The 12,328-nt window shown below is 43.8% G+C and overlaps 1 protein-coding gene across 1 annotated transcript in view; it reads right to left on the bottom strand.

Annotated features, from left to right (window-relative positions):
• The window catches only part of LOC116902888 (CD99 antigen-like protein 2), a gene marked incomplete at its 5' end in the record, with an annotated part of 16,847 nt that extends 9,051 nt beyond the window's left edge, over positions 1–7,796 (bottom strand). The window contains 4 exons of the mRNA XM_032905246.1: positions 539–604; positions 2,474–2,560; positions 2,917–2,988; positions 7,697–7,796. Of these exons, the coding sequence (XP_032761137.1) occupies positions 539–604; positions 2,474–2,560; positions 2,917–2,988; positions 7,697–7,796 (325 nt within the window). The remainder of the gene's footprint in view (positions 1–538; positions 605–2,473; positions 2,561–2,916; positions 2,989–7,696) is intronic.
• Between the last annotated feature and the right edge of the window lie 4,532 nt (positions 7,797–12,328).

Below are 12,328 nucleotides of genomic sequence, written 5' to 3'. Positions count from 1 at the left end.
TACATTTCAGATGTTATTCCCCTTCCCGCCTTCCTGTCTATCAGCCCCCATCCCCTCCCATCCCCCTTCCCCAACATTTTGTCTTTTTAATTGAAAATAGATTCTTCGCTCACACAATACATCCCAAGGACAGTTTCTACTCCCTGGGATCCAATAGGAGGGAAGTGTGAATCTTCCTGGGAAGGGGAAATGGAATCCAAAGGAATTTTGTAAACATCTGATTTGCTAGGGGCTTCTTTAAAATGTGCTCCATGGTAAGTTTGAACCCTCACACTGCATGGAAAACTGGCTTACGAGGTGCACCTAGGTAGTGGGGACACCAGCTCAGGCTTAAAGAGCAACAGAGCAATAGGGTAGCATCCCAGGATGGCTCACAAATGAGCCCCCACCCGCAAGAGTGAGCGCCCACTGCACATGACAAGTGCACATGTCGAAGGCTGATTTGCCAGAGGCTGAGAGTCACATGCTTTACCTGGTGGCCAAATGGTCAACATTTTAAGGAGAATCCGTGTGTTGCCAGACAAAGCAACATTCCTACCTTTATTCTTGTCAGGTTTGTATCCCCCGCCTCCCAAGATGTCTTCGAGATCCTTGTCTGACCAACCTACAGAAAAACCACACATTTCAGTGGCAAAAATAAATAAATAAATAAAATAAAATAAAATAAAACAACAAAAATCTCAGCAGCAAACATTTGGATTAGTCAACATTGTCCATGACACATGAGTGTTCTTCATGGTACTGAGAGTGTGGTTCAGCGGCACAGCAGATGTAAGGCCTCAGAACCACGCCTTGTGCTCACACTAAGGATTATATATGGGGGTAGAAGGAGGAGGAAGGGAAGGAGGTTGAGGGAAACAAAAAAGGATTAAGGTGGTAGGCAAAATTTCAACCGGCCCCTCAGACTGATGACTGCCGATGTATATGTTCTGTAGAACGTCCAATCATCTCGAGTGTTTGACCACAGAGAGAAGAAATACGATCCTATAATTAAGTTCAGGTGAGACGCCATCCCCCTGCCTCGATGGCGGCTCTCTGAGGCTCTGACTCTATAGAAGACTCGGCTTCTTAACTGAACCAAGGAAATTAATGCCTTTCTGCAAGAATAAGTCTCAACTTTCTCACGATCTGCGACCCAATCACAGATGACCAATACGAGAAGCAGAATCATTATTAACCATAGTTCAGTGATTAAGTTCACATCTTCCTGAATGTCCTATGCTCAGTGTGCAAAGTGTGCTTAAAGCCGTCCCGCTGTATTCCAGAGGACAGGGGGGTGATTTGCTAAGCCTCTGTAGTCACTGTTCCTTCTCTTACTTGGCTTTGTCTGCTTTGTGTCATGAGATCACTTTTGCCGGGCAGAATGAACGTCGTACCAACTGGACGACTTGGGAAGCATTTCTTAAAACTGAATGAAATGAATCTGTCAGTCCAGGACAGCCACTGATGGTGCTTGTCGAAACTGTAAGTCTTTCCCAGTGGTACGGGTGGTGTTAGCAGCAAGTTAGACTTTTTATTACAGCACGCGGCATTACACTGAAGTTTTATAATCCATAAGAGAACAAGGTTTTCCAAATGACTAACCTGCAATGCTAGAAAACAACAAATGGGCACAAGTCCATTGAACGGGTGTTTTAGTTCAAACGTGAAATGTCCCTATAGGCTCATGAGCTGGGACGCTTGAGGCCTGCTTTTGGAAATACATCACTGGAAGGTTTTACTAGCCCACTTCCTGTCTCCGTCTCTGCACTTCCTGCGTGTGGATACAACTCGAGCAGTGGAGTCGTAGCGGGGCCTCATCCCTTCTAAAATGATAAGCTGGAAGAATCCTTCCTCTTCTCTCTGCTTGCTAGGTACTCGGTCAGGGCAACCAGAAAAGTAATGAAAGGGGAACTAAGTGAGGAAAGGTTACTAAACACTTTCTAAAATGTATTATTCATTTATTGTCTGATTTAAACCCTTTTGAATTTAATTGTATTTAAGTGTGTGTGTGTGTAGGTCAGAGGACAGCTTTCAAGCTGCATATCTCAATATGAGAATCCAGGTATCTCCTAGCAAGACTGACATTCTAGAAATTTCTAAGAAGTATAAAATAATGCCACTCTCTGACAAATTGTTTGTGTCTTGACACACAGACTCATACAATGTGCTATTTATGTTAATATATATTTGTTTAGTATTATCATTTTATACTAATAATACTGATTTTTTAAAAAAATTAAATATAGAGATGATAAACATAGATCGATATAATACACACAGACAAAAGTTTTTGAGATTCCCAATAATTAGGAGAATCCCAAGACCAAAATATATCAGCACCACTGTTGTGGGGTTCTCTTACAGCTTGACGTGGCCCAGATCTGGCCCAGATCTACAATACTCTGGTGTCTCAGAACGCCATTGCAGGTATAAGACAAACCATACCAGGAAGTATAGCACTGGCCTGTGATGTCGAGCATCTAGAACTTACCTCCTCCTTCTCCTGTACTTGGCTTTTTGGGGCCATCTAGATCGTTCCGATCATCCAAGGCATCTTCCAAGTCAAAACCATCAAGTTCTGGGGACCACAGAACAAAAAAGATAATCACTGCTGTGCTGGGTAGTTTTTATGTCGACATGAGCTAGAGTCATCTACAGGGAGGGAACCGTGTTTGAGAAAAGGCCTCCATAAGCTCAAGCTGTTAGGCATTTTCTCAGTGATCGATCAGTGGGGAAGGACACAGCACACCGTGGGTGTTACCGTCCCTACGCTGGTGGTTATAAGCCAAATAAAATAAACCCTTTCTTTTCCAAGTCGTTTTAGATCGTGGTGTTTAATTATCACCATAGAAACGCAAACTAGGACACCCACTGAAACAGGTAGCTGATGTGGAAAATCCTTCCTTCCTTTTCTCCTCTGAGAGCTTGTCTTACCCATAGGATTTGACGGTGCTCTAGTTGTTCCTGGCCTTCTCGTTGTAGTAGTGGTGATGTGGTCCCATCTCTCTGAAAGTGGGAGGGAAAACAGCAATAAAAAATAAATAATAATAAAATATATACCTAATCATAGTTTAAGGAAGTCACACCGTGAATAGACCATCGTTAGTACTTATTAAAGGTCCTATACAAACTCATGACTACCCGGAAAAAGATGGCAAAGAGACAGAACAGGTTTAAGTGAGGGAGATTCTAACCATTCTTCATAGGGTGGGGACCGAGAGACCCACATCTCACCACTTGACCAGAGCTAGAACATGAGCCCAGATCTGCTGCACACATGGAGTAGGGAATTCTAGACGATCCCCAAGACCTTTGAGCTATGGTTTCCTCCACTGTTAGTGCAAGAACTGAACAGCAGATTACGATGCCCAGAGATGAATGAGCTGGCATTGTCTGTAGTGTGCAGAGAATGGTTTTATAAGCTAGCATTTATGTGATGTACAGAGAACTGCTTTACAAACTGAAAGGGGTTAAAGAAGCCAATTTGACCATCATGGAGCTAAGGTTCTGGTGGGCTGGTAGGGTAGCTCAGAAGCAAGCATGCATTTACATGGAGGTCCTAGGTTGTTCCACAGAACAAATGGGGAAAGACAAGGGGGAGGAGAGGAAAGAAAGGAAATCTGGAGTTGGCTTTTTGAGAAAAGTAAGCAAGATTCAAAACTTGTTCTAATGACTCAGAATTATAAATGGGAGAGGAGGCATTGCACCTAATACTAAATAAGTAGAAAGGAAACTACAATGGACAATGTATTCCAACAAATCAGACACGCTAGAGGAAATGGATAGAGTTCTAGAAGCACACAAACTATTAAGGTGATTATGAAAAAAATCAAAATATAAATGGACGAATAATAATTACAATAATCAACAACCTCCCAACAAAGAAATATCCAGGTAAGAGAAGGCTATAAAAATGAAATCAAAGAAAAGTTAAAGCTAATCCTTCTCAAATCCTTGCAGATCTGAAGAGGAGGGAATAATTCCAAATTCACTTCATGAGAACAGCATGACCCTCTCGCGAAGCCAGACGAGAATGCCAAAAACAAGCAAAACTACATGAATAGAGGCAAAAATCAAGGAAACATTACATTAGCAAAGAGAATGAACAGCACATTTAAAAGATTGCACCTACGATCAAAACTGGATTCATGTCCGGGACACAGGATTGCTCAACATAACTTAAATCATTAAACATTAAAAGTATGAAGCATAAAAATCATGTGATCATGTCAGGTATAGAAAGAGAAATTGACAAAATTTAACATCTTTTTCATGACAATTCTCCACATATCAGCCATAGAAGCTAGAGTGGTTAGCGAGAGTTGTCAACTCAATGAGTTCTAGAACCTCCTGAGAGACAGGCCTCCAGCAATATGGTAGGAGTTCATCTTGACTCGGTAAACTGTGTTGAAAAGAAGCACCTACGGCAGATGACATGGTTCTTCGGTCTGAGATCCTAGCCTGTACACAGGTGATAGAGTGAGCTGAGTGTACGCCATCATCGCTCAAACTGGGCAAAAATAACTCTCCCTTAAGCGGCTTCCACCCTGGCGTTTTCTTACAGCAACTAGAAAAGTAATGTCACGCAACGGAATGAAGATCACACAGGATGAGGGACCAGGGAACGTAGTCAAGGGGGAAACACTGAAAGATTTCCTTCTAACCTCTGAGAATTCAGAGCTATCCTGGTCTACAATGGTGTACCCGACATCACTGGGGTTACACAGTGGGGCCTTGTCTCAGCCTAAGTGAACAAAATGAAAATCCTCTCTGACACAGGCGCGTGTTTGAATGGTTTAAGGAACGCCCCGTGTGCACAGACTGATGCACTCTCAGGAGCACCAGGCGCTCATCTCTGCAGAGAGTTTCCTTGAATTACAAAACCAAGACGACTACCTAAAGATTTAATCTAAATAACAACTGTTACGCCAACTTAAATGCGTGTCAGATATTTCCTTGCAAATGAATGGACTTTCCTATCACCTGAACACAAACCCTGATAGGATCTGAGTTTTTCAAAATCATTTTATTTTATGTGTCTGAGTGATTTGCCTGCGAGCGTGTCTGCGCTCCACTTTCCTGACTCTGCAGGTAGGTTTGCTGGAAGCGTAGCCAGCTACGAGCTGCCACACAGGCACTAGTGCTTTGCACCACTGAACTATCCCTGCAGCCTTCCTGATCGTATCTGCTGCCAGTAACGAAACTTGGAATTTCAATTAAAAGACAGAGTTTTCCAAAAACTTGCTGGTGGCTGTGATATGAGCAGCTTTTCAATATCTAGATGGTTTTTTAAATCATTGTTTTACTCATCATTTATTTGTTTATTTGTTTTTGGACCAGAGATTTTGCTGTTGTAACCCTGAGTACCCTGGAACTTGCAATACAGAACAAGATTATCCTCAAACTTTGGGTATTCTCCCCGCCTCTGCCTCCACAGTGCTGGGATTACAGGTGGTGCCACCCCGTATGGCTTACTGAACGCTTTGTTCAATGAGATAGGTGGCAGCAGGAATCGGAGTGATTCTGTAATATATTACATTGTGCATTGGTTGGGGTATCAGTGTTTCCAAGTGACCAGTGCACAGCGCTAGCAAACTGTGACTGATCCATTCGAAGAATAGGAGAGTCCAATGGAAGACCTGGAGGAAGGACTGAAGGACCAGAAGAGGACACGGACTCCAAAGGACCATAAACACAGTCAACTAACCTGGACCCTTGGAGCTCTCAGGGTCTGAACCGGCAACCAGGGAGTATACACATCTGGTCCTAGGTCCACCGCACACAGCTTGGTCATGTGGGTCCCCAAACAACTGGAGCAGAGGCCGTCCCTAAAGCTGTTGCCTGCCTGTGAATCCTGCGTCCCTGGCTGGGCTACCTTACTAGCCTCAGTGGAAGAGGATGAATGCAGCCCCACAGAGGCTCAATGTGCCAGCTAGGGGTGGGGGTGGGGCAGATAACCTGGGGGTTCCACCCTCTCTGAGGAGAAGGGGAGAGATAGAGGGAGAGACTGTGTAAGGGAGCAGGGAAACTGGCAGCAATTGGGATAAAAAGTGAGTAAATAAATAAATAAGAAAATACTAAAGAAAAAAAGCACATTGAGTTCTTTCCCCTTTTCTCCCACATATCTGCATGAGCCTGGATTTTCTCCACATGTTGTATCGAACCTCAGGAACTTATAACTGCTCAGTCCAGATGCAGATATTAAAAATCCAGGTGGAGTGGTAACGCACATCTGTAATCCCGGCACAGGGGTTGGGGGTGGTGAGGTAGAGGCAGCTAGATAGATCTCTGTGAATTTGAGGCCAGTCTAGCCTATCTAGTAAAGTGTGGTCTACATAGTGAATCCTAGGTCTGTCTCACAGTAACACAGACACACAGACATACACACACACACACACACACACACACACACACACAGAGACATGCACACACACAAACACACACACGCACACACACATGCACACACACAAAGAATCCAGATGCATTCTATTGAAGCCAGACATTACAGAAAACTATAAAATAATGTCATTCATTACTCTTATAAGCACAGTTATTTCTCATAAAAACCTGCCACATATGTCTATGCATGTAGTTTTTTATTTTCCTCAGATTAATAACAGTTTTCAGTTCTAAGTTCTCAGATGAGAAGTATTTATAGATGTGACCCACATACACAAACTCTCCTGAGATCTTCAAAAACTTAGAGAATTTCAAGAAAACGTCTGAATATCTTCATTGAAGACTTCTCCTTAGGCCTGAGGTTTCCCTACTCTGCTCGACTAGGAATGGCTCATGTTTACCCCGGGAGCTATGGGGATAGCCTGGGGCTTCGGTCAAGTTCAGCTCACCCCTTCTGCCTCCTGTACCTGGTTTCTGGCAGCCGTCGTCGTAACCCAAAGCAATAGGGAAGTGGAAATGCATGGCTTTCACGTAAGACAGGATTCTGTTGAATTAAATCTAACGTTCACATGGGTGCCTTTGCTGACTTTTCATATGTGTGGCTAAAAACTCTACAGAGCTCCTTCTGACCCTGGCCCCGATGGAGTCCCAGGTGAGTCTGGCCTTCCTCACTTCCCACACCTCGTTACCGGCTGTATTTGCTGGGGCTCTGGTAGTTCCTGTCCTCCTAGTCGTGGTGCTAAAGTGGCTCTCTGAAGGGAGATGGGAGGACGAGAGGAGCAGATTGTAAAACACAGTGGCTGCTTTATGGTTTACAGAAGTCACATCGTGAGAATGGTCTCGGTATCGGTCCCCGAGGCCATTGTGGGGATCACACTGAAGAATCATAAAAAGTCATGGGTTCTGAAGCTAGAAATGCACATCAGTGGCTAAGAGTCACTGTTGCTCTAGCACTGGACCCAAGTCAAAGCCGGCCTTGTCGGCACAGAGAATTTCAGGACAACTCGGGCTAAATCAAGAGACCCTGTCTCAAAACAAAACAGTGAGAGGAATGAAACGGGTCGGAGTTCTCTTTTTGTACAGCAGAAAAAAGGCTAAGGCAGATGCACGGTCTCTCATGGACTTGACATAGACTGAATGAAAAAGGAAGATGACACATGTATGACGAGACGACACAAGCCTTGCACAACAGAACAAACAGGTAGATGGAGGCACAGCTGGTCTCATATGCGTGTACTTTTCTGAAGGCAAGATTGTCAGTGTAGTGCACGGCCGACCGCAGTGTCTGCTTGGTGGACTTGTTTGTTTGACTCACGCTTTACTGAGGAAGTTTCTTTCAGCGCATCCTCCAGATTAAAATCATCCAAGTCTCCATATCCTGCAAAGAAGAAGACAATTTTAAGTTTAGGTAGTTTTTAAAATGAAGGTAACATTGCAATATTTTCTTTGTCCTTACCATTATAATTTGTGGCTCTGAGAACTGAACCTAGGACCTAGAACGCAATGGACGAGTGTTCACCACTGAAGCTGATGCTAAAAATATACTCTTGACATGGTGTTTGTCATTTAAAAATATTAGGGGATGTGAATGCAAACGGAAAACAAAAATCCAAAGTAGCTATACTTACGCCAGGAAAAATAGAGCAGAAGTGAAACACTCCATTGTGATAGAAAGAAACAGATCATTACATAATGCAAAAGGGCTGCTACAGCAACAAGTCAAATGCATTTGAGATGTGTGCGTGTGTGTGTGTGTGTGTGTGTGTGTGTGTGTGTGTGTGTGTCTCCACTGTCGGCACCCTAACATATATGGCAATCATTAATAGATATGAACACGGAATGTAACACAGTAATAGGAAACTTCCATCATCAAATGGATGACCTAAGCATGGGAGAAACAGTGGGTTTTACAAGTATTCTTTGCAAATGTGTGTGATCCCAGCAAAAAGAAGGATGACACAGGATTGTGGGTTCAAAGCTAGGCTAGGTTTTACACAGACCTTGTTTAAAAACTGTGCTCCATAAACATACACACGTGTTATTTGTCAATTAAAATAAACTTTACCAGGAGGAATGACTCAGTGGTAGAGTTCAATATCCAATACCAAATAAATAAGTAAATAAATATTTTAGATTATCTCTAAAATTATCTCTAAATTATCTTTGAATGAAAAAAAATTATAGTGGCGCACACTTGAAAGAGTCCTTATTCTCAAACGTTATCAAAAGACAGTCAGGGTTGTTGAGATGGCTCTGTAGGGAAAAGAACTTCATTGAAAAAGTCTGGCACCTGAGTTCAATCCCCAGCTCTAGAAAGTCGCTCTCTGACCTCAACATGTCTGCGTGGCATTTGCGCCTCCCCTGCCACAAACATCATGCATATCCACAAAACAATAAGTCATTCAAAAAGGCAGTCATCCAAAACCACACCAAGTACCCAGAGTTGATGTCCTTCTAAAAACAATGTACTTTCTCCGAAATCACACCAGCAACAAGGAAAATCAGGGTTGTGGTTTATTAGAAAGTAGAAGGCTATTTGAAACAAACGTTGCAATCACGCAGGAAGTCTTGAGAGGATGGCTTTTGCAAGAAAGGGTGCTGTATTCTCCAGGCTCACTGAAAATGAGCTAAGCCTTCTCACACTACCCTGGATTAAAGTATTTTGTCAACTCAAGGCACTTTAGCCTCCATGCTGGCCCCTGGGATATAAACTGGCTATTCCAACTGTACTCTATTGAAAAGGCTTGAGGGCAAAGGCTGTTCATGAAGAAGCTGTCCTCTGAAGTGGACCAACCTATCTACCCCTGTGTCCTACTGAGTTTGATACTTACTGAGTGCTGTGGGTTCTAGGCCAACCTAGACCGCATGCTGGGGCCATGTTTACAGTTTTTGAGGCAAGATCGCACTATGTAGCCCTGGCTGGCCTAATACCAATTATGAAGACTTTCACAGAACTTTTTGCCTTTCCTTCCCAAGTGCTGGGACTAACAGTGTCTGCCACTGTGCCTAGTATGGTGACACCAGCTTTAAAAGCAACAGAAGCAGTAGTTACAAATGATGCTTTACTTGTAGTGGTCTTTTCATGCTCCCCAATTCTCACTATAAATAGGAGATAAACAACGGACAAATCCCAACTGGGGAATGTTGTGCAAAACAACTAAGTGGGCCCCCTTTCTCACCTGTTAAGGTCATGGAGACCAGGGAGAGCCTGAGACAGAATCCCTGCCTGGGGACCCTATGGGGGCAATGGCTTCAGCTAAAAGCCAGGAGCTCTGAAGCACAGTGTGCAGCTCTTGGGTTTCTATTGGTTAACAAGAGGATCGACATCGGTTCTTAATCTAAGATAAACTAATGTGAGTGATGACAGGGGAAGGTAGTACAGTGCATGTAGAAATTCTCTGCTGCTTGGAACTTTTTCAAATCTAATTGTTCCAAAAGTAATTTTATTTAAAAAAATCATTTTCCTATAGCAAAAAAGAGTATTTATCAAATAAAAATATGTGGACTATATAACCTCAAAACAGTTAAGAAAAAAACATGAAAAACAACATAAATGATGAAACTCAATCAAATCCACAAAAGACACCAGAGGGGGAAAGAAAGGTCAGAGAACACATAGAGACGATTATGAACTTTAGTGTAGGGATGTGTCCAATCGGGGAAAAGCAGCCATAAAATAGGCAAAATCCCCAAAGCAAGTGCTCTCAGAACTAAACAACCAGTGAGAGACTTAGATGCTGGCATAGTGAACGCCCTGGATTGTTGCAAATATAGTCCAGTGTGCAGAGACCGGGACAGCTGGCACATCAGCTAACCCATGTACACCAAAGACATCTGAGTACGGAGACTAAACTCTTCATGTCCTATTTGCAAAGTTCCTACAAGTCTGTAGTTACTCCAACATTTAAATATTATACACATGCGTTTTCCAACTTGATCATGCCACTTCTAAATATGCAGTAGAGAAAAACAGTAAGAGGGTGTAAAGCAGAACACACAAAGATCTCAGCCTTAGCTCTGCCCACAACAGCAAAATCAGAGGCAGGCAGAGCAGCGGTCATCAGAGAGGCCCAGCTCTGTGAAGGGCCGGTCTTCCACACGATAACTTACTGCATGGCTGTGTTCGAAAAGACAGGCAGTGCCTGTACTGACATGAAACATGTTTTGAAATCCAGCAAGACACAGAGAAATCCCCTCCTATTTGTGTGTGTATATCTAAATCCTCAACCATAAAAATGTTCTAGACGTTCACACACGGGAGCTGCTAATACAGGTTATGTTTAGGAACTATTTCCTGTCAGGATGATGGCCTGCTTGCTTTTAGAAAAAAAAGTCCATGTCTTTTCCTTACAATAATTCAAGGTTCTGTGTCGGTGTCTTCCAAACCATAAGCCTATCATTGCACTGAGTCATTGAACACTCTTTCCCTACGTCACTGCCCAGTAACAGAAGTGCACGCTCCACCATAGCATGCTGAGCTAATAACTGTAGAACTGGCCACTCCCTTACCAGCTCCTCACATACCTGGCCATGTCATTAGGTAAGACATTAAGAGCAGTGAGACGCAACTTTGTAATGTTTATTAATTAATTCCTTATTGACTGACTCAACAGGCCCAAACCATCTCTGAATGAAAGAACCGCCCTCAAGCTCACTCCTGATCTATTGACACTTGTTCAAATCCTACAACTAGGGCGAGAATGTAATCCGATGGTGCGGCCCTTAAGGAACATGCATGAAGCCCTGGGTTTCGTTTTCCACACCGTAAGACAATGCACACCCACAACGCAGCACAACTGAAACCCCAGAGGGGTCCTCACACAACACCACATGGAGCAAAGGGCGCTGCTCACCTGTGCTCTAACTCAGCTCTGTTTGGGCTGCCAGCACGTGTCCCGGATGCACTTTTGAAAGCGGTCAATTCATCTTAGGCCCAGTTCACAACTCATAAGCCTTGGAATCTGAGAGGGCAGCCTTCCCAGCATTCAGCAGAAAAGTTTCTTCAGAAGGCCACTAGGAATTTAATAGGAAAACCGCACCACGCGCTGATAACACCTGTCCGACGCAGTCTTTTTCAAAGTCAAAGACAGAGAAGGATTTTGGAAATGTTCCCTGTGAACTTGTGCGTGTGCTCGAAAGGCTCTACTGAATACAATGCTGGTTCTAACCAACACACCAGGAGAGCCAGCGTCTATCCTCCAGCTCTGTTTCCTTTGAGGAGAGAAAATAAACCCGACCTCCACTGCAACCTGATTTACAGGAGTGCTGTGGGAAGCCAGGGCGGTGTCTTAGTGAAGGTTGTAAAACAAGGAAAAGTGAGCCCTTGTTAGCCATGATGCCGTGAGCTGGCTCTGTACCAGCACCTACCAAAGACTTGATGGAAATCTGTGATCCTGGACAAACGACTGATCGGCCTTCAAGCAGCCTGGCATTTGGGCTTTGATCATAAATCACTGCTGCCTCCATTGTTCCTGCCCATTTCACTTTGTTCATCCCGAAAGTACCCTCTTCCGGGTCAATGCATCTTCTACGGGCATGCCCTGTCCAACATGTCAGTTTCTCACTACGTAAAATAAAATAAGGGAAACATCAACTAATGTTTAGGTGAGTGATTCTCCCAGGTACCCGTCTCCCCTCCCCATTACCACTATGCAGTGCTGACTATGACCTGGTCAAAATCCATCTGGGGTTTAGACCAAGGGCAAATTCACCGCTACAGAGGGGTGTGTTTCCTGCCGGCTGATTGGCTAAGAACTGCAGAGGTTGCTGGACCACTTTCCAGGGAAGGATTTGCAGAGGTAATGTTGGGACATAAGCAGAGCTCAGTTTCTCTCAAGTGAATGGTGACACCCCCTCCCCAACACACACACAGTGAGTCCATGAAAGCCATGATGCATGCCACTCACTTGCCTCAAATCTGGACTAGTGTCTGTGTCTAAACAACTCC

The sequence above is a fragment of the Rattus rattus genome, chromosome 1, assembly GCF_011064425.1.
Source record: "Rattus rattus isolate New Zealand chromosome 1, Rrattus_CSIRO_v1, whole genome shotgun sequence".
Lineage (NCBI taxonomy): Eukaryota > Metazoa > Chordata > Mammalia > Rodentia > Muridae > Rattus > Rattus rattus.
This window is presented reverse-complemented; position numbering and strand designations above follow the sequence as displayed.